Source organism: Taeniopygia guttata, chromosome 10, assembly GCF_048771995.1.
Source record: "Taeniopygia guttata chromosome 10, bTaeGut7.mat, whole genome shotgun sequence".
Classification (NCBI taxonomy): domain Eukaryota; kingdom Metazoa; phylum Chordata; class Aves; order Passeriformes; family Estrildidae; genus Taeniopygia; species Taeniopygia guttata.
Window position 1 is genome coordinate 12,602,831 of NC_133035.1, and position 23,858 is coordinate 12,626,688.

General features: G+C 39.2%; 1 protein-coding gene across 6 annotated transcripts in view; it reads right to left on the reverse strand.

Annotated features, from left to right (window-relative positions):
* The window catches only part of ARNT2 (aryl hydrocarbon receptor nuclear translocator 2), a 96,619-nt gene that overhangs the window by 71,220 nt on the left and 1,541 nt on the right, over window positions 1–23,858 (reverse strand). For 3 of the 6 annotated variants that reach the window (XM_030281410.4, XM_030281412.4, XM_030281411.4), the window contains exon 2: window positions 650–761. In XM_030281410.4, coding sequence (XP_030137270.3) covers window positions 650–761 — 112 coding nt within the window. Of the gene's footprint in view, window positions 1–649; window positions 762–6,676; window positions 7,179–23,858 lie in introns of those variants that run through there. The other 3 variants (XM_030281413.4, XM_072933926.1, XM_072933927.1) reach the window with 3 other exon arrangements.

Genomic DNA, 23,858 nt, shown 5'->3' on the forward strand with positions numbered 1-23,858 from the left:
CACACCAGTCTCTGACACCACACACAACTATTTTCTTCTTTAGCAGAGCCCTCAAGCTTGTGGAAGGGCTGAATTTGATTCAGTCCCTCCCCCCCAGCAGAAGACTGTGCTGCTTCCAATGAGACCTAGAGTACCATAGTCCACAACCTCTGAAGAGAGAGCTCTCATGGTATTTCTGTACCTGGAACTATAAAGAAAACATCTTTAACAGGCCTCTCTTTAAGAGATTTGAAGTGTAACCTTTAGATGAAATGGAGTAAGTCCTCATGTGCAATCTCGCCACCTTTTTTCATTTGATAAATCACTGTGAGATTAAACAGACATAGGCAATATGCATTCATTGTACCTACAACAGCCACAGGATACAAACTCCTTTCTGGATGCTTTGCCAAACCTGAAAATCTTTTGAAACAAGCAAAACAACAAGCCATATGCTTATCAGCAAGTTTGATCTTGCAGGAAGAACAGATGCATTGAAGAGAAAAACAAAACATCAGTGACTAATGTCATAATGCAGTTTATGTAAATATAACATTACATAATAAACACATACATATATACAGGTGCATTTTAAGTTTTCCATGACAGGTAATTTCCAGTTTCAGACCTGAAAAAAAAAAAAAAAAGGAGAAAAAAGGAGATGGCTTACCCAGAGCGACGCTTTCCTCCTCTGGAAGGCATGGATCCTGCCATCCTCACTTGTCCACTCGTCATCGGAGCCACCGGCAAGGCCACCGAGCCAGGAATGTCCGATGCCATTTCTGTAAGGCAGAGGTAGGGGAAGAGGTGGGGGAAATCCCTTAATCCATTACCTTCAACAAGAAACCTCTGCTGATAACCTTAGAGACAGGCCCTTCCCAAAACAAAGAGAGAAAGCTTTCCATTTTATTTCTAAGGAAAAGTAAAGCTCTCCTACTAAAACCCAGCAGAGTCACTGATTCTTTAGAAAAAGCCCAGATCAACAGACATTATGGTGCCTGGGAGACAGAGAGAATTGCAGGCAGGTATCTCTGTAATTCCACTGACCTAATGGTTCTCATTTTAAGTCTCAAAGAGGCTGTCAGACGAAGGCCAACAACCTTCTACAACAGTTAAAGTGCCTTGTACAGAAATGCAGAGCTGAACCCCAAGGCAAATGAAGCTGTGGATCACGGTACCAGGCAAAATAAAAGTTCAAAAACTCAGTTTGGCAGAGAGGCCAAGAGTTGAGAGCAGAGATGAATTAATAGGTGATACTGGTTTTTATTATTTATATTCTGGAGGCATTCAGAGTGCCAAACTGAACTTGGAAGAGCTCAAAGGCTTCCTGCATTTCTGTCTGGTGTCTTGCAGAGCAGAACTGAGCCCAAAATCCAGGCTGATATTTATCCCTCTGCCAGGCCTTGAGGTATAGCCACAGGTTTAATCAAACCTCAAAACTCTGATGTGAGAAACTGCAAAAGCTCACCTTATACAATGGTTTTCAGACCGCTGATGGCAAGTACTTCTGAAGTCTATTAATAACAGTTCATTACACTTCAAAAAAGAAAAGTGGAATATAACATATTTATACCCTTTTCTTCAATCCCGTTATTAAGCATGGATTAAAAGTTTTTTCCTGCATATAGCTCTTATAAACTATATGAGCAATTAAAACTTTTTTCTAATGCACATATACTTTATTCACTCTGGAGGAGAAATCTACAGTCAAAACATTTAATTATCTTGAAAGAAAATGCATCTTCCTTCCAACTTAAAAAAAAAAACAACTTGGCAAGGTATCTGGAGCTACAGCTAAATATAATTACTAATGGAAAGCAAATCTGTTTAAAAAATCCTGCTATTTTTTCCCCAACAGATAAGTATGAAATAACTTCAATTATGGAAACAGGAATCCATGTTCTTTCATTATGTCTGGAGAGCACTTCCATCTCTGCCACACTTTATACACATCCATTATGCAACATTATGCATTTCATATAATAACACTTTATCTGTTCACTGATTTCATGGATTTCTTCTAGTACATTTAGTTTTATTAACTCCTTTTCAACTAAAAAGCAACAGAGCAATCCAATATTTTTTAACAAAGTCTGCAAGGCCAAACAATGAGACTGCTGCCTATGTCCCCACACCACAGAAAGTGGCTAAAGATGCAGCTATGTGGAAACACAACATTAAAGCACATTAGCATATCTCCAGACAAATAAAAGCATCAGCATGCAAACAACTGGTAAATCACTATTTCCAGAATAAGTACCCTTAGCTGTCTAATGCCCATAATTCACTCAGAACATTCAAACTCGTCTCTCATGGATAGAGCCGAAGGTCATTCTGAAATACTCAGCTCACTCATTTATTAAAGCAGATGGTAAAAACCATAATAAATCTACCTGCAAAGTGTCCCTGTCACTCAGAAACATTTTCATATAGATCATCAAGGAGATCAGATTTTTTAAAGTAGTAACTGTAAGACAAGTTCAGATAATCTCTGAGCAATATTTTAAGAATAAGAAAAATACTGTACGGTGATGAGAAACTCTTGTAACCTCATTTTCCTCAATCTAAACCAAAGATGATGAAAAAACACACCCGGAGTTGCATCCAAAAGCCAAAACTAATTGTTAAGGTAACTTTACAGCTCACCAAAAAAAGGAAACAAAGCCCCCTTGCTCTCCTTTATGCATTCCATGCTTAACAGTGCACCCAAAACAGGTTGAGCAAACCCTCCTGTAGAGATCTTGCTCTCCCCCTGAGAAGTCAGGGAGACCTAGGCAGACAGTTTTGATCATTGTCCAATTTAGGTGGTTGTGGATAGGCAGAATGAGTTGGTTTTTTGCATGTATTTTCAGCCTTACATGTATGAAAATATAAGAGGCAAGGGCAGCTATCAAGATTCAAGGAGGAAGGACAAACAGAATGGCGTATTTTTTATAATGAGAGAAAAAAAAAGGTAAAAGGAATGGTCAAAGCAGAGGTTCAGTTATGTCACTGTCCAAAAACACATTTAAAAAAAAAACATTTTACAAAAACAGATCATGTGCCTATATAAGCTAAGAATTACTGTGTAGGTATCTCGATTCTACAGAAGTGCACAAAGACAGTGCAATACAGAAAGTAACTTCTTAGACAAGTCAGCCTTCATGTAAGTCTTCACTGTCTTGGGAGAAGGAAACCAAGCTCGTTGTGCTTACTGCTCCAGAAGGAGGTCTTCAAAAACTTCCATTTCCAAGATATGAGCACAAGAGAAAAAAAAATTAATCGGGGCCGCATTGACACCCATCCACATGAAAGCTCAGCTAAGAGGGAGGAAAGGCTCAGGCTTTCAAATCACAAGACACTGCATTCTGCACACGTATCAGTGTGTAAGACACCCAATTTACCTTTCCATTTCAGAGCTTCCCATGCCAGAGACATCACCCACAGTGTGAGGTGAGCTCTCATGAGGTGCTCGAGGTGCACATACACTGCTGAGAAAAGCAGTCAGCTTTCCAGGCCTCTCTCCTGGAACAACAGAATTAAAAGTTCTGCTGATGGAGAAAGCTTTGGTCTCCTTCAAGCCACACAGCAAAGAGAGCAACTCCGAGGGAAGAGCACCATGGAGGATGGAACACCCTGAACCTGAGCCAGGCAGGGCAGCAGTGGAGCTCCTCACACACCACGCTGGTGTTCCAACACCTGAGCACTACAGGAGGACTCCAGGGACAGAGATGACAAAGTGATCTCAGTGCTCAGCTGCAGCCAGATGGGTGTCAGGAGCTCTATCCAAGTTGCATGGCTGTGTAGAAATGTCAACAATAGATCGTGGCTGTAAGAACTTGGAAGAGCTGAAGGCCACAAGAACATCTGGATGGAAGAAGGAATGGAACTGAACTGCTTCCCAAATTACTTTCATCTCTACTCATTCATGAGAATATAAAAAAGAAGCAGATCTTGAGGATATTTTTACATTTATAAAATATACCTGGTGAGGAAAGTAAAAACATTGACATGTTATCTCAAAAACAAGGGCCAGCCTGGGAAGGCAGAGCCAAAAGCAAAATCTGATGGAACAATCAGGTGCTTCTCTGACCAAACATGTGTGAAATTACCTGTCTATGCATGCTCTGGAAAGAAAACAAGAAAGAGAAGAAAAAATGGCACTCGAACTGGAGTCTCAGCTAGAAATACTGTGGTAGAGAAGCATCCCAAGGAGCCTATTAGCATAAACAAAACAAAAACCCAGGAGAATGCATCAGACACAGACCAAAAGAAAAAATAACATAAGAAAGTCTTAAGAATAGCTCACAATTCTGAAGAGTTACATAAATTTAGGGCAGTCCCAGTCACCCTGTTGGGGCATAAACTAGTATCGAAGCCCAGACCTGCAGCACCAAGTAGGTTACAGATATGTTTAAAAAACAACGACAAAAAAGACATGTTGAGTCAACAATCATAAAGATCATGTTTTTAGGCTTATTTAAACCCATGTCCAGATACACATTAACACTGATGCTCACAGAAGTGTTTCATCAGCAAGAAGTGTTGGGAAACATGGTGTTCTCTTTCTGAGATTGAATGTTCAAAGAGTGGACTTCCCTTCTGCCAATGGAAATAAACAAGCATTGCTTACTCTACCCAAAATCAAAGCACAAATGTAAGGGTACAATTCTCAGGAAGTGAAATAAGGTCAAGCTGAACAATCATGAAAATCATCTGTAATCATCAAGGCAGAGTTCTGAACAAAATTCTTTATAATCTTTAAAAGTGTTAGTGTTTCTTAGTGTCAAATAGAAATAATTTTATTTTTGCTGAGAAAATGCGTGTGGTATTTCATGTGGAGGTTAGAGAGCTCCTACAGATCTGCCAAAGAATACAGAAATGTTATTAGAACAAAACCCAGTGCAACACTCGCAATCTTTAGAGAACATTCCTCCATCTGGACAACACTTTACAGCTCTTGTCTCTCGTGTCTGGGAGCAGGCCAGATCCTGCCACTAATATTTATGTTCATTTTGGGGATCCCTGAGGAGCCACATTAATTCAGGAACAATGTAAAAGCAGAATTAGTCCTTTCATTTCTGTCCAGACCTAATTTACTGCTGAACATTCAAAGTTTGGATATTATACTTTACTTCAGTGCCACATTTAGGTCGACCCCAAAATATTCACGGATGTTTCTGAAATAAAAGATAATCTGCAAACGCATATTAAAATACTGGGATAAAATACAGGGATTTATTCCCCCAAAATCTGCGTTCGTCTCAAGCTGCTTATAGATCTGCAAAAGAAACAGCTGCTGTGCACTTCAAAAAGCAAAGCACAAAGAGCAAGCTAACTGCTGCACAAGGATACCATGGAAGTGCACGAGAACCCCAATCAGAGCAAGAATTACTGAAAAGTGCAGTATGCCAGGATGAACCTGGACTTCTCTTTTTTGCTAGGGAATTATTAAACCACAGCTCTCAAGCCCAAACTTTAAATCTTGAGCCCCACCCCAGATCCAGTCCCTGAAATGCAGCTCTGTCTCGTCCCTGACACAGATTTGTGACTTGCTGAGGTACCCCCAGAGAAGAGCAGCTCTTTGACCAGGTGTCCTCACAGGGAGCATCACACAGCCCTGGAGATGGTGGCCCCTGCTCTGCTCCTCTCCATAAACCACAGCCATGCATCCTGCTGGGGAGCATTAAAATGCTGTGCATGACAAGACTTTCTAAGTCTGTCTTACAAAAGGTCCTGTTAATTACAATATTTTCAGCCACTCGAGCTATACTCCCCTTGCCTAAATACAGCAGACATGGACAGGGCCAGGTTTAAACCCACAGTCTACTGAAGAAATGTTTTTTTCTGACTCCCAGAGACTTTGAATCCCTGACATGAGCTGCAAGGAGCAGTTCCAGGTTTGCTATTCCGTGCCAGGTACCACTGAGCATGCTCTCCACAAGGCTCCTTTATCTTTCAGTGTCTACTGTAATAAACACAACTAAAGTCAGATACCAGCACCTGACTAAACAAGAGGAAATTCTACTTTTATCAATACAAATGCGACAGATTTCCAGCCACTAATCCATAGAATGGCTGAGATGTCAATCACTCCAAGTAAATGTGCATCGAAGGCTAAACACAGAATTACGAATGCACCTAATCCAATCAACAGCATCGTACACAGTGATTTCAAAATGGTCTTTTAAATATTCTAAGAAAGTATATTTTAAAAACTTTAGAAACTGTATTTTTCATTACCCTGAAGTCATACGGGAGTTAGATGCATCTCAGATAAATGGTTTTGATTGCAGTCAATTGCAAGGGGGATTTTCTGCCTAGCACAGAGACATTTAAGAATAAACTATATCACAGCTCTTACTTTAGAATATGCCAACAAAAACACGAAGCCATCATATAGTCAAAAATATTTCACAGAAACACTAATGCTAAAAATCTAGCTGTATATTTAGTCATGGCTTTTACATATTAACTACAGAGATTATAAAACAGAGCTCACTCTCAAAGAATATTAAAAAAAAACCCCCGTTTTCATTGTTCCTGATAACTCTGTTAATACTGTTTTACTTGCATTCCATTGCCAGACACTTTAAATAGACTGCACATCAAAAACATCTACTGTACAGAGAGGATATGCAGAAAAGCAAATCATTCCATGCCATGCTCTCGACAGAATTACAATTACAAATAAATCACAAAATATAAGAAATCCCACCTTCAAGGAAGACTCTTACAAAGATGCAATTTCTTTCCTGTGAACAAAACCTTCTTGGAGAGAAATTTTATCCGCATATAAGAAGAGTCAGAAACCTCTGGGAAGAAATGTAGCAGCATTGGTATTCTGCTCAGAAAATGTCATCACAGATCTGTTTACCTTAACTGTGGACCATGATTCAGCCGGTGACAACCGTCTTGCATACTGATCAATTTATTTGCAGCAAAATTACTAACATTTTCTACTTTAACCATTTAGGTTCTGGAAAGAGCTACTAAGACAGGAATAATATAAAAATCCTAATTAACTAAAAACTTTCCCCTCCACCACAATGCCCTGTGCTTTGGGGCGTGAGGGGAGCCCACCCCTAATCCTGAAGATAAATTAGGGCATATGGAGAGCAGTTACTAGAGAAACGTTCTCTTTTTCAAAATGAAGATCAGAGCTTTATCCTCTGCCGGCATCCCAGGTGAATGTTAAGCACACTGGAAGGGGGGGAGATGATGAGATTGAGCTGCTCAGGTGAAGGGGCACTGTCTGCTCAGCAGAGACTAGGAGCAAGCATTTCAGAGAGTGGCCTAGCTGCTGTTCCAGAGGCCAAATGCAGTTACCTCGCTCCCTCCTGCTCTGCTGTGACTCTGCAGGAGATGCAGGGGCACTGACACACTTAAGAGATATCTGCCATATGCCCCACCAGTAGACTGGAAGAGCAAGTTTTCAAGTCAAAGAGGTGAAACCCTCTATGGTACCTCCACATTTGACAGCTGTGTTCACACAAGCCATCCATGTGGGATGTCCTGGGATCTCACTGCAATCCACGCCCTTTTGTGTGCCCCATAGCTCAACAACACCACCTGGATGTACAAAAGAAGGTGGGATAAGGACAAAGAATTGGAAGAAAACTGTGACAAAATAGACTTTTGGTCTACTTTAGCAGAATTTGTGCAGCTTGAGGGACAATGTGAGACCAATCACTGCAGGATGAGCAGTCAACACTCAAAACCAGGATCCTCTGAAGCATCCAAAATGAGATATGCCATGCAGAAACCACAGTACCTAAAAATCCCACTGTGGAAACATCAATCTTATAATCTGTAAAACCAAAATAGTATTTCATACATTGCTAGCTGATTTTGATTTTATTTTGATAGCACTTCTTATTTTAATTGCCAATGTTCATGTTAATCACCTTATTCATTCCAGTCATGTTGGTAATTCCATTAATCCAAACCTACCTTGTGGTCAAGGCACAAAAATTTCCAGAGACAAGATGGAGTAAGGAAAGGATGTGGACCACATTCATATTCACTGCCTAAATGACCAACATAACCCATACAATTGAATAAACTCAGAATTAATTAGCACAATCCAGAAGAAGACAGGAGTCACACCTCTGCACCCACCGCAGAGAATGTTATAGACTAAAATTGAACTTGAAGCAACAGACAGAAGATGCACTTGGCTACTTAAAGTTAGCTTGGGAAGAAGGGAAAAGGTAGCTGCTTCTTCATTCCTCCTATCTTCCTGAAAAATGACATTGCACCTTAAGCCCCTGCACTTTTCCCTGGCTATTTTTCCACTTCTTATTAATAATTCCTTGTTATCTCTTCTTGACCTATTCAGCCTCTGACTGAGGTGAACTATTTCTTGTATTCTCTTTAATAAGCCAATGCATCCAACTGCTGACAAGTCTTTCCAAACTACGACCATTTCCCTCAAAAGAAGCTGCTGAAATTCAGAACAGGGAGCAAAGGTTAAAAAAGAAGCCTTAATGGCTCCTGCTCTGAAAGCAAGTCTCTAGTTTTGGAAAAAACAATAAACCCTCTCAGAATTAAAACAAGGCTTGTGTCTGCACTGTAGAATGAACGTGAAAACTGACCTGAACCTAAGCACCTGGCCTGCCACTAAAATTTGATAATCCTTCCCCTTGCAGAAGTGGGGGCTTTAACTCAAGCAGAAGAGCACCCAGGTCTCCACCATGATTATGATGGACTGACACATTGGAAGAAAAGTATTTCTTACATCCAAAGTCTGGAAGTGCATGAAGGAACGAGCCAGAAGCAAATCCAAGGACCTGGAGTAGACTCACACTGATAACACAACCTGAGCCTCCAACACTTGGCAAACATCTCAGACATAAATAGTTACATGCAAATTGGGCAGGGAAGTAGGGCAGCCACTGTAAAAAACAGTTTACAGGGAGGATGAAAATCTAACTTGGAAAGGCTGCTCCAGGATTGATGCAAACATCATTAAAAGAGAGGCAGGTGTTTAGCTTACATGAAGGGTCACAGTAAAACAGCAGACAACAGCAGCAGGACCATTTACCGTGTTTGAATGTGACCCTACCTGGTTTTCAGCAACTACAGGCATGATAATGCAATCATACAACATAATTCCACACTTAATTGTCTCTGCATTAATGTGCCCTGGTTTTATTGATGTTATTTTGGCTGACATTACTGACATGTGGCAAAAGTGCCAAGCAAATCACCAAAATACAAGGCTCCCCAAACTATGCATCATTTCCATTTGAAATGAATGGTGATTCTTCCTCCTTCTTTGACATTTTGTATTTGCCAAAAGCAACTGCATAATTATAAGTTATGTGCAAGAAACAGAAGGTAACATTCAATGTTATTTTCCATACTTTTTACTGAGCATCAGAGCTAGCAAACAGCATATACGGCTGTTCTGTTAGGAACAACTGCCCACAGCTGACCCATTAATGAACTCACAAAAACTGTGCAAGCACACACCCAGCCTGGGCAAACAAACATGAGGCAAAAATAATAAACTCTAAGGACTTTCTTTCAAGTTTCTCAGAGACAGATCATGCTCCGTCCATAAATTCTTCATTTAACAAGTCTGCTTCATTTATCTTGTTTTGGTTGGCACTCAATTAGAAATTCATGTACAGGACAATCTTCCCCTTTTTAAAAACAGAACAGTTGCTGTTATTTCATGCAGTAAAACATCAGGAGGTGAAGTGGAAGCTGCAAGACCAGCTAAAGCTACATTAAAGCCAGGCACAATAATCCTAAATTAGGCAAAACACCTACATGCAGCCCAGTCCACAGGATTATCACCAATTGTTTAAAGGGCCTGGTAAAATTTGTTGCTTAGTAAATAATCAAAGAGAACAAATTGAGAGTCACCCAGTTGGCAAGTGCAAGTTAAAAAAAAAAATAATAACCCATACAGCCATGCTCTCAGCTTTACTGTAATTTCAGTTACGGATGTGTTTTGTCATATCTGCCTCTACATTCTTAAGATTTATTGAGATTGGACTTCTGTCTACACAGAAAGAAAAGCCCTCTCATCCAACCACTCCTCATCTCCTGCCTTGCACAGCATCCTGTTTCTGCTGGCCACTCTCATGACTATATATATATATAGAGAGAGAGACACAGAGATACAGATATAGGTGTATGTACACACATATATACATGTATTTGTACACCCACTCATATAAATATATATATAAATATACATAGATAAACACCAGAAGAGTTAAGCCTGGGTTCCTTCTCCCACAGCATCGCTTGTCCCCTCTTGGGTGCCCCCCAAGCCAGTGCACTCCTCAAAGGCAATGTCAAAGCGTTTCAGCCACTGTCACACCACCCCACAACTTCCCCCTTCTCATCTTTCTGACCTTCCCTCACCCTTAGCATTTTTGCCAAGCTTTCCTGAGCAATCACAACTATCTCTGGATGCCCCGAACTCCTTACAATGGGCATCTGTGGATGGCAAAAAACTATACAGGATTTATGCAGAGCCTATCCAAAACTGTGGAAAAGAAATTCACTGAGCTCTGTGAATCAAATATCACTGGCTGGCTGGAGGGTGGGACGGTACCCAGGGAAGCACCACACAAGCTTACTCTGATTTTATACTCCTTCAAGCTTTTGGTCAGTGCTGGAAAAGATATGAAAAATTTTAGTTTCAGGACAAGACAGCATGTTTTTATATCAGGAGCAGCAGTAGCATTTCTTAAGCATGTTTCTTCTAAAAGGTAAGAAAGATAGGAAATTAGACAATTACTGCTATTACTTTATTTCATTAACAATAAAATCAAGCATTTTCCATTGTATGCCTTTGCTCTGGATCACTGATTATTAATTTTATACCATCACTGCTAATTTTCTTTCCTAAACTCTAAAAAAAATTGCAAGCAAATTTCCTTTTATAAATTCCTATGTAACTGTTTTATGATAAAGAAATAATAACAGTAGTAATTACTCAATAGTTTATCTGCACTACGTCATCACTTGAGCTTTCATTTTTGTTCATTCATCTTCAAATTACTTATTTTAAAATAATATTTCCTTCTATCAAGTAGTCTGGCTTATTTTCTATCTATCTAGCAATTATTTTCCAGCAATAGAAGCTAGTTTAGATTTCAAGAATTTTCAGTGCTTGATCACAAATCTATTTTGTTCACGTACAAGTTCAACTGCCAACTTGTGGAAATTATTTTGAAGCTTCTATTAAAATACTTGCAATGGTATACATAAGAAAAAACCAGATCAATACCGTGGCTCTCCAGGGTTTACATCATAACAAGATGACAGCACTCTAAACTCCTATCAAGTACATAAAACATAGTCAATAGCTGTATAAATGTAAAGAAATAAAGCTAATTGGTAATAAATCTGTCCAGAACATTCACCAAAATGGATTTTGACTAAATGCAGATCAGGGCTTTCCCAGAAATCCAATGTCTTCTCTCAACTATTTCATTTTTTCCTCTAACAAAAAATGCACAGAATTCACATGAAAGCCATTGCCAACATCACTTGTCCATATTTTCTGTTAATTACAGAAGAAATCAGCTATCAGATTTCATGAGAGGCTGTATTTATGACTATAACTTCTGGTTCACATTCAAAGAAATCTAACAACACATTTCTTAAATAATAAGCAGAAACGTTTAAGCAAATTAATAAATTATTGCTCTCCTCTTACAATTGTTTCATGAAAATATTCTTTTAACTCATTTTCACTGAGCACTGCTCTAAGTTCACAGGTGCAAGTAGTTACATAATTTATCCTAAATGCAGAAATTTGAAAATGCATGGCTCCAGACCAAAACAGAAGTGTTATCCTGCCGTGGCTACAGCAGAGCACGGGGAGTCACCAGGAGGAATCTCTACAGCCGCTGAGGAAGCCCATGAAGGGTTTGCTCATCCTCTTTCTGAGGATGTGGTGACTGTCAACCTCCGTCCCACCAAACCCAGCACCTCTGCTCTGGTGTGGCCAGGAGCTGCCCCCAAGCCACACTGTGGTCACAGAATGAGCTTTTGTGGCGTTCCCACCACACCAGACCCGGACATTCGCTCCCCACCAGCTGCAGAAAGCTCAGGAGAACCCAGCCCAACGACACATGTGTAAAATGTGCATCACCGATTCAAATTATTCACTGAAAATCACTGATTTGTGTCCTTCACTGCCTTTATTATTTATTACTAAGATTTCTAAGTGTGCCTCAGAAGGGTCTGTTAATTTTAAATTTCATTCAGAACGGCAACTTGCGTTACCAAATACTTAATTATCAGTAAATTTACAGTGTCCTTGGGCACTGTTGGGTAATCAAAATGCTATTGTTTTCATTAAACAGCATTCTATTGATAGCACTAATGACTTCAGTTCTGCCTGATCAACAAGCAAATGATGCTTATTTGATGTTATAATAATTAATTAGCCTTTCAGGTGTTTTCACACCCCAATTCATTACTAAGAATAAGAATTTTTATGTGAAACATGTTAAAAAGAATATCAGTATTCGTCAAAAACACATTCTAAAAATAGGGTGTGGTTCAGCAGTTATTTCTTTTCTCACGATTTCTACAAAAATGTTCTCTGCCTAAAAACTGCAGGGGAAAAAACCCACATTTAACTCCTTTCAAAAACCCAACCTGAGCCTGAGCATTGTAAATACTCAGTTCACTTTATGCCCATCTGAAATTCCTTTAGGTCAAAGGAGATTTTCTGATTAAAATTTCTTTTATTTTTTTTTCTCTAAAGACTGAAGAAAACAGCCAACCTCACTTTCCCACAGCAGCAAGAAGGATCAAAAAATATCACTCAAATGGGGTGTACAAGTGAATAACCATTATTTCTCAAACTCCTTGCTCAGTTTACAAAATACTGTAGTCCAGCCTTCAGACCATGGAAGAGATAGGGCTATGGATAAGAAAATTCCAGATTCAAAGTGAACTGAATCTCGAAAAGCCACCTGAAAAGAGTGCACCAGTGTTCCCACAATGCTCATCTGGCACCTGCCACCAATCTGGATGTGTTCAGTTTAATCTCCCAACAAGGACAACCTTCAGAACATCTTCTGATATCTTAACCCATCTGATACACCAACCGACGTTAGCAGTGACCCTCCTCTTTGCAGCTGAGTTTCCCAAACCCTGCAAGCAAAAAACCCGCAATTCAAATAAAGGTTTTAATGTTTTTTCCACTTTTCACTGCCCCTTCATTTCACTGACTATTTTTTAGAACATTCTTCCTTTTAGGTAATTTCACTTATTGTTTCTTTCATGTCTGCAAATAAAAAAAAAAAAGCAATAGAAGTTCACAAGATTTTGGGTTCTCAGAATTGGATTTACTGTTGTTGTTACTTTCTAGAATTTTTCATTCCTACAAATATTTCAAATGGCACACCCCAATGTTACAGCATAAGGGAAACCTTCATAGGCACGTAGAAAATGCAAAACATTAGAAAGCTCTGCTGCAGAATATTTCTTAGTGTTACTTTAAGATTCCTACATTCCCAAGAATTTGTCATGAACTTTGAAACACATTTTTCTGCTTAACTTCTTCCCAGAACTATGTCCTGAACATATTTCATAAAACTGAATCTCATGTTTTCTTTTTAAAATTACCAGTTTTAACATAAGAGAAATTGCTGTTTCCAGGTGGGCGATGCTAGACTTTCTGAAGTGATCAGCAGTAACAGCCATGCCCTTACTTGCTTCTTCAGAATTACAGAATACAAGATTTGCTGGATGATCTACCAGTGAACCACCAAAAAACAAAAAAAAAAAGCATATAACAAGAAAGCATTGTTTTTCTATGTCCCCATATTCACATTAAACATGATTTGACATCCATTACAAGCCACTTGCTCCCAAAAGCATACAGACAGTTCTGTGCATATATCAAATGCAGAAGTGAAGAATGATACTGAAAAAACCCTCACTGTAAACAAACTGGATGTTTGTCAAAAAACAAGCTGATTGTTTGTCTGTAAATATTGACCAAAGTAAGGTTTCAGCTTTGCTATTTGCTGACTGAAGAGCAGCACAGGCAAGTACACAGGACACACAAGATTAGTCTGAATTCCAAACCTGGCAATCAGGTTCCAGCTACTACAGGGATTCTATGCAACAAAGCAAACAACCACTGGCAGCCACATGCATTTACCAAGAAATCACTACAAATACTTTATCCTTACATTTCAACATTAGAAAGAATAATTTAATTTTTGAAAATGTATTTACTTCCAGGGACAGCTCATTGATTTGATTTAAAGAGCAGTTTGAGTTAACCCACTAACCAAATACCCCCATATAAAATATTTTCCTACCTTTAAAATTTAACTTGCAAATGCACAACGAACACTTGAAAACTATCTCATAAATTTCACTCGGTGTAACTGTATTTTTCATATAGTTTGATCATCTCTTTGGTGTATGAAGCAAAGTCTATTTTGCTCTCAGTCCTAATACAAACTGTAACTGGATAAGAATAAACTAATGCATTTTCAAAGGCAAATTTAAGTGCCAAAAGCAACCACAAGACAACAAGATATAAGTTGTAAAGCCTATATTAATACTTTAAAGCCAGGTGGATTGTTGCTAGTTCAGCACTGAAATAACTATCTATCATGTGTATATTCTGCCAAGACACTTAAAAAGCACATTATCCAAATATCCTACCTACTCTGTAAAGAAAATACAAATTAATGGTTATTCATGTGCCTGGAATAAATAATAACTGCTGTTTCCCGAGAGAAAGAAGCTGTATATTTTCCTTTTCTCTCTCTGTTTCTTCCCAAAAGGAAGAAAAATTTTTCACTAATCCAACATAAAAGTGGTTGAAATAAAAGTCTATTAATAAAACATTATCAATTAGCACATCAGAATGAAACACATTCTCTGCTTGTTCCAGCATAGGCATCTTACAAATATGTCATTTTTACAACTGATATATATGAAAAAAGCATCTCAAATTACACAGTCTTACAAATAGGACTTGCAAACCAGTGGTAAAATAAATGAAAACAAAAGTCAGATGACTTAATTGTGGCATGTGAATGTTATTTGTCAGTGATTCAGAAGAAAGGCTGCAGTGAACCTGAACCCTGTCCAGGGCCCGTACCACCAGCCTGCCTTCGTGCCCTGTTCATTCTCAGGCATGAGGCAGTCAGCCAGGGACACAAGAGAAATCTGCAGCAGCCAGGGATTTTCCTGCACAGCGACAATTTACTGGTCTCTGAAATTCTTATTCCTCATTACCACATCCATTTTAAATTTAGCAATGACGAAAGAGTATTTTGTCCTTAGGACAGTCCTGAAAAACCCAGAGAGGGGCGTAGGTGGAGACAGATGAACCGTGTGTCAGATACCCCAACATCCACCTGCCCTGGAACACCCAGAGACGCAGCCAAGGCTCCTCAAACCTGAACCATTTACCACATGCGTGCCCTTCCTAGAGCAAAGTGAGGATTGGCATGCTGCCTGTGTCTCACTCAGCTCTGCCAAGGGCAGAAAGGCTTTTGCACATCACTAGATGAGGCAGAACCAATTCCTTAATGTCATATCAACCTTTTCATCAAAGTCGTCAGATACTACTTTAGAGAAGGAATAAAGAGGCATGTGCCAGCTATGAGACTAATGAATAGCTTTCCTCCAGCAAAACATAATTCAGCATGAACTCCACGTTACTGTTCTTTCCACCCACTCACACATCTCCAGCTGATAGTACTCAACCAAAATGCCAACAAGTAAAACCACACACCTTTTAATTCAGCACTAAGATTTTATTCCACAGCACCATCTAACAGCTGCCTAACCTCAAACATTATTTACATATTTACTTGCCTCCTTTTTTTAAAACATGCACGGAACCTGGATGGAGAAACACAGGTGACAAAAGGGAACACTTTGGAGAGCAAAGATATTCAGACCGGCAGCTTCCTGTAAAACACTAAAGACCATTATAAGTCTCAGTCCCATTTCCAGTTCAGAACCAAAGCGTTCTGAAGCAGGAGGAGAACACCACTAAAACAAAATATGATTAAGTCTTTAGTCAGGAAACAGTTAGGAAATGTATAATGTTAGCTTGTCTGAAAAGTGAAAGAGTATCAAGATATATTTAAGCAAAAGACTAATACATCTCAGGAAGGTACATGTTCATTGAGTGTATCAGAAACAGACCAGAAAGCACAGAAAGTCCAGGAATACTTGGGTTTTACTTAGAAGAAAAACAACCCAACATCTGTGAGCATTCAAGAACCAAGTCTCAAGTATGAATAAACTACAAGGAGCCCAAAGACTCATATACACCCAAGTACTTCACAGTGATCATCAACAACAGAGGAAGAAAATTCCCTATTGCTATCTTATTCTGTAAGTATGGAAATTTTATACTTAATTTTAAAGTATCTCGAATGGGCTATTTTTATTAGGGGTTCCATGTAAGTCCTAACTAGAACATTTTGTTGTTAGTGAGAATCCAGTTCCAGAGAAATAGTTTCACTTGGACCAACCCTAACTCACAGATGGCAGAGAATCCACAGAGACATTACACATTTTTAAGAACTTGTTTCAGAAAACTGGGAAATTTGAATCCTGTAGGACTCAACATTGGCATTTGGGGAAGATTGTTATGTTCACTTAAGACATTCTTAATTACAGCGGTGCACTGTCCCCTTTGCTGGAGATGCAGCTAGAAAATGAGCTCAATTTTCCAGTCCTCATAAGAGAGCTTGAAAATGCTCCTATGCTTTTCATAGTGACCATTCATTTACTTCAGTTTCAACAACAAAAATGCATATTTCAAACCTTCACTAGTAAGCAGAAATATACTGCAATTGCTGTTCCCACAAACCTTATTGCACACCAAATAAATTTACTTTTTCTTTTTTTCCTTAAACCAGAAATATTTTTAGATGAAAACATAAAAAACTTAGCAGAGGAACTCGTATCTCTGAAACACTGAAATCCTGACATAGTACCAATAATTTGCCATTATATTCTTACACTGAAAATCTCATTAAAATAAAAGAAAGTTTTAATTGTACAGCTTTGATTTCTACTGGTCAAACCACTACTTAGGACAGAAAGTGCAAAACATTTTCAGGGTGAGACATCTATATGCAGAGGGCCAGAGTATCTCTAAAGATGCTTTAAAAAAATAAATTAAATCCAAGGAAAACACTGGTGTCCTACATACTGTGACATGAATATGACTCAGAGGAGTCAACAGACCGACCACAGGGCAACCTCCATGGACTGATGCTAAATGAGCCACCTCTCAGTGAGTGGGAACACAAGAATTTATCATTCCAAACTAAGCTTTTCTAGCTAGCACTACTTTAAGCATTTAAAGCTAGGCTAAAAAAGGAGCTAGGAGCTTTGCTAGCAACTTCACTGGACACAACACAATGGAAATCCAGCTCAGCCATAGCCTGGCCTTTCTACCAGCAATACAATTTTCTGTCCATGGAAAGACGAAACATGATGCACAGGGCAGTGACACACAGTAGCTAGCGCCTTTTAATAGCTAATTTTATGGCTATAATCCACTTCCCACAGCTACTGTTACACTCAGCACCTCATTTCAGGGGATGACTGCTGCCATGTGTGAGGGTCACTGTGTGCTGGCCTATTAACCACTTTACACCTGGCAGAAGCTCAGCAAATTAAAATACCAGCCTTGTACTCATAGGTTGGTCACAGCAAACTTGCCACATAACTTTAGCAGCCTGACCCTCTTCAGGACACTACTGGATGACTTGCAGACATACCAGATACAGCCTGGTTTTACTTACTGCAATAGTATGTGGAAATTGGGGATGCACTCTGCAAAGCACAGTCCAGAAAACAGGAGACAACCTGCGTTCTCAAAAGAATTTAACAGAAAATTGAATAAAATCTGAGACCACTGCACAAGTTATTTTAACTCTTCTTGCATTCAAAATAATTTGTTCTATCACAAGCTCTAAAAGCATTTCCAGTTTAGTTAGAATTTTCCATCCAGATATTACAAGCAATAGAGTTTTAAAATATATGCATTTCAAGGGCATTTAACAGCATCCAAATGCCCACCTAGCTTCACTAATAGAAACAGCCAGCAATAACAAGTTCTTAAAACTACCTACTTGCATGGAACTGTGTTCTGCGTTAGTACTGGGAAAGTATTAGAGATCATTTTTCAAAATCAGGCCTGCAGGTTCTTCAGACACACAGGTTCCTTTGCTTTTACCTCTGAGGAATACAAATATGCAGTGTTTTTGTTCTTTGCAGCTCAGTGATTTACTGGCATGCCTCTTCCCATAAAATATTTGCATATATCTGAGAGTCAAACTGTTCTGATACATTCTGTGTTTGCCAGGAAGTGAACGCTTCACTTCAGTGTAACTGAACATTTAAAGAACGACAGGCACCAGGACAAATGGCAGCATAATTAACATACCAATGAAGAGCCAGTTGTTAATTACTATCCATTTTAGGCATTTTGTATGAGCAACTTACCTGAAAAGCCTTTCCATCTGCATGCTGGCAAAGCCAGTAATTAAACAATTCAACACTCCTTTTGCTTGATTAGAGAAAAAATTACAATTATTTTATATTATTCAACTTGTCATATGCAGTTGACATTTAGATGAGAAAAACCTGCAGCAGCCCAGATCTAAGCATTAGAAATTAATACTATGAGCTGTCCTTGAACAAAACAACAACACCCATCCAGGGCAGATGTAAGCTAATAGAGGCTCCTAATTTGACACAGCTGATTACACCTCCCAGTACCTGCTGGGCTGCAGGGAGGCAGCACAGAAAAAGTACCACTTTTCTCTAAGGGGGACTTCAGATGCTCCCCACAGAACAAATCTGAATTCATAAGCTGTTGAAAGACTTGGGAGTAGCACCAGCACAATGCCAGGATTCATTTACATTTCAACAAGACTGAGAAGTCAATACAAAGCTCAGCACAGAGAAAATACAGCAGTTACAGGAGTTGTGAGAAAGGTAGAGACACCGAAGTGTGAAAAGGATTGAAACCACAGGACAGAAATACCAAAGATAAGCAAAATGGAAATAAATGCTCCAAAAAAAGAGAGAGGAAGCAGAAAGTTTAGAAACATTCATCAAAATGTTGAGCACCCAAAAGAAAGGATTTCTCTTTCTCCCTGTGCAGATGGCTTCACTCAAGGAAGACCAGCGTGCTTTGGGTACAAAAAAAAGGGAAATTACATCTATCCTGAAACCAGCTTTTAATTCATTACGCATCGCATGACTACGGCCACTGATCCATGCCAACAATAAAACTGAGATCCATTTGAAATTTTGACTATCCAAAATAAACTCTGAATCAGCTCTTGCTAAAAAATTGTCATTCTCCATTTCATCCTGCATTTTCAAACCATGTAATTTCTGCACATTAAAGGCCAGATCTTGCCAAAATCCTGTAACATTTTGTGACAAAGTAGCTGTTCCCAGAACAGACAGAAAGTGCAAGGTCCGTAGGGGTTTGTCCCATCTATTAATTTTCATGTGGATTTTTATTTGAAACAATGGAAGGTGATGACGGATTATCTTTCTGAAGTTTTTCCTTCGCATCTATCTTACTTGGGTTATAATCAGAAGGCAAATAAAATGTACAAATGCAGCCTAAATAAAAATAAAATTTTTCTTTTCCTCCTTGACAGAATGATTGATACAGATGGGGTGACAGGAAATGTTTTAGAGCTGAACAAAGAAAACACTGTTAGCAAGAAGTAAACTGTACCAATGTTTTCTAGAGCAAGCACCCACCCACGATCTCTGGAATGTCACATTTTTGCCTGTGTCGTCCAGCAAATGTAATGTTTTGCAAGAAATATGTTGCAGAATGGTGAAGGAGCACCTCTGACTTTGCTGATTTCTGTCCCACATAACCTTTACTGAGCACAGCCCTAGAGCCAGAGGGGCAGCTGGGGCTGGTACCTGCACACATCCCTGCTCTCCCCAGAGCTGGCCAGACAGAACAGCTCATCCAGAGCTGATTCATCCCTCTCTCAACACTGCTGGCCAGCCAAAGACACTTTGCTATTGACAGGCTGGAAAATCTGCCAGAGATCGACACCAAGAGCCGCCATCTAAATTCCCATCTCTTAAACTCAAGACCCCTCTTTCTCTATTCTACTGCAAATTTTAATAACACTGTAATTTCTGCAGGTAGCATTGAATTAACACATTTTCCATTCTTGCTTGTCAGTTATGAAGCAGTAAGCCCCCCAAAATTACTCTGAGCGACACACATATCTGATCTTCACAACCATTTAAGCATAATCTCTGAATACATCTTCATAATGACAGCCCCATTTCTGTCCTCTTAATAACAATAATCACTACATCAACAGGGTTATTTTGCCTTGACTATTTTGAAAAGGCTATTTTTTTTTCTTTTCTACCTAATCTCTATTGCAATTTTCCTTACTGCTAAGAAATATCAGCAACACCATATGGTATTACAGAAACCAGCAATATCTCTTTTGTTTTGCATTTTTATTAGAGGAATGGGGAAACATTATTCTATTGAAAAAAAAAAAAATATTTGGAACTAACCACAAGCTACATATGCAAATTTTAAATAACTATTTTGTGATAGAAGAGATGAAATCTTTTGTATACCCTATACCTATATAATAGAAATATAAAAATAATGGCAGTTCAATGCCAGTTACTATTCAGTCCACACTCCTGAAGGACAAAACATTATCACAAAACAATTCAAGAGGCACTGGCATCTCATACCACCGTTTGACTGAATTAACGACCAATTCTCCAGTACAAGAGCTATGAAAACACAAGAAGAAAAAGATCTGCAATGTAAACCTCCCATTAGCTAATGAGTATTCTAATTTTGAAACACTTTTTTTTAACTTTATCCAAGAATGATGACTACTTTTTTGCATACCAGAAACATCAGAGCTCATTATGACCTCCATCACTCCATTTACTCCACAGGATGCTGTTAAATTGATTTTTTAGTTTACTGGATTTTTTAGTTTAGTGGATAGTCTGTGTTGTAATGAAGGGCAGAGCAGCAGCAATAAAACACAACTTTGAGTTGAATGATTTTGAAATCTAAAGCACTGAAGTAGATTCTTTTTTTAATCATCCATTTCAAAGCTGTTTGAAATCTAAAGAAAAGAATGGCCACATTGTCACAAAGCCAGTTCCTTTTGGGAATATGAACTGGGCAAAAAAATTCTTCCACAGCACTTAGTAACTTCAGCCCAAATGTAGGACTGGGTAACAAATTATTTGGTTGTCAGAATACCTAGTTCAAATAGAAGAGTGATTTCTCTCCACTTAACTCCCAAGTCAAACAAACACATAAAAACCAAAACTACCCCCCAGAACCCAGTGCACTTAGCTAAATCAAGAGCCTAAATGCAGGGCTTACAAGTCTTAGAAAATTTACTGTTGACTCATTATAAACTGGAAGTAAAGAGAGCTTATTTAATAATATTTAAGTTAAAAGGCCAATTTTTTATATTTTAGCTTAGCCATGGGCTGAAAGTACCCCTCATGAGCTGCTTTGGTTGCAGCAGTAATGCCCTAAGCCCCAGCAATTCCCTTCTCTCATATCACAACATCTCTCTCTACACATTTCTAGTAGATGCCCTTTGGAAAACATATTCTCCATACCTTCATATTTGGGGCTCTCTGCTTTTTTAAGCAGAGAGGAGCATTAAGGATTACATTAACAACTGAGTTACTTTTTTTTTTTTTTTTAATTAAATATAAAAATACAACCCTAAGGATTCATAAAATCATAAAACATTACCAAAAATGCATCCTGTGGAATCTTCCCTCTAAATTAACGCTAGATAAACTGCAAAATCTCATGATTTCTCTTGACTTTCGAGTTCATGGCATTCTGGCAATACTTCCGTGTGTACTACCTTCCATTCAGGGGTACCTCAGTGGGAAGAACTGAAAGGATGCCGTTCAGTTCATTTGTCATCACCTGACCACAGCAGAAAGTTGCTGCTCACTCATCAGAGTGAGCCAGACTGGAACTCATCACCCAAAATCAGCTGATGTCTCAGGAAAAAAACCTACTAAACTCATGAAGAACTTTATGTTTTCATCCCATCCTGGCTAATACAAGAATCACCACTTTATGTATCACACTCAAGTGAAGTAAAATCTGATCCCAAAGAAGCAATAGTTACGGACAAAGTTTGCATTCCAAAAATAACACCTTTAAAACAGACATGGCACTAAGTTACTTTGCTGCAAGCAGTAATATACAAAATGCTTGTAACACCTCCACAGTTTTTTTGTTCTTAAAATCCCATTTAATATGCCAATCTTATTTCAGGAGGAAATAAATTAACTGTGATGCTTTGTGCCAATGCAGATGAGCTTCCCACACACCTGTATTGTTTCGCACTTCAGTTTGTCACCCAGGGTACGAGAAACCAACCCAGAGCTCCCAGCCAGACCCGTTCCGAGGCTGAGCGTGCAGCAAGAGGAAGCAGCTTACCCCACACAGCCCCTCAGCTGTGTCAGGGTGATGCCCAGCTATGAACCTTCACCAAAAAGAACCATCAGTGTACATCTAGCACAGCTCAGGAAGCCCACAGAGCCCTTACTGCCACCACAAATTTGGTCCCTGACACCGCAGTTCCCGTGAAACTCAGGTGGGAAAGGATGCAAACTGCTCTCACTTCTATGAACTTCCCTAGCTGAAACTCTCCATTAAAAAAAGATCAGTGGGAAAAAGGATAAATCTGCATCTAACACAAAAGAGAAGATGCTGCCACAGAGCACTGCATGGGTCTGCAGCAGGAGATCCCAAACTGAAAGACTTTCACTTGGTTAGAGAACACCCAGCTTTTCTCTCTCTGCTAATCCCCATTCCACTATCTAGAATATGACTAAAACCACATGTATTTGTATTGTGGTAGCTGCAAGTTAATGTCCTGCCTAAATTACCAACTGTTATTAGAACCCCAGACAATTGCTTAATAAAAATTTAATCATATTGTAATTTCTAATCATCATTAAAGATGCTTAACAAGTTAATCCTCTATTGTGCTCCCCTAACATTGCAGATCAGAAAGTCAACTGGCACAAGGTGGCACAGCTTCACCAATACTAATAGGGCTACTTTCATCTTTCTCCAGCTGAGGATCTGTCCCCAAGAGAAAACAACAGGATTAAAATCATTTCACTACAGATTTTGACTGTTTCTCTGCATTGCTTTGCAGTTACTTATTAAAAAAAAAGAATAGTGACAAATTATTATTTTAAAAAGCCACAATACAAGTCCAGATATTTCACACAGTTTTAACTTCTGCTGTCCATAGTAGAGCAAAGGCAGCACCATGCTACACATCAAGGGTCTCCTTTCCTCACAGCTCCCCACTTTGACTTCGCCCTGTCTGACAACAACATTTCTCACGCACAGAAAACGTAGGAGGATCATTACCAGGCAGCGAGTTTGTCTTTCAGCTCAGACCTGCTCCAGCTGCCCAGAGAGGAGCAGAATGATGCTCTGTAACCTCAGCCTTGTGGAAGGGATCTTGGTTCACTTCAGGAAACCAACACCTTTCCTTATCCTTCCCACAGACCAGCAATTTGTGCTTCAGAGAGTTTAAGGACCACACTGCAAGTCAACTTTCATGTGTCACATGCACAGAGATGCACACAGGCAACACACCTGTGTGGCCCTTCTTTCCTCTTTTCTTTATGTTCCCTCAACAATCCCATGACAATCCCTCAATTCAGTCAGTGGTCACAGGAGAACAATGGTGAAGCCCTACTCAGTTAGGAGCAGTCCATGCATGCCGTACCTCCTGCAACCACATCTTTCTGTGGGTTCAGCCACAGGCAGGCGGGTACAGAAAGTGGGAAAGGCAGAAAGTACAGAAAGTGCCAAAGGGGCACCG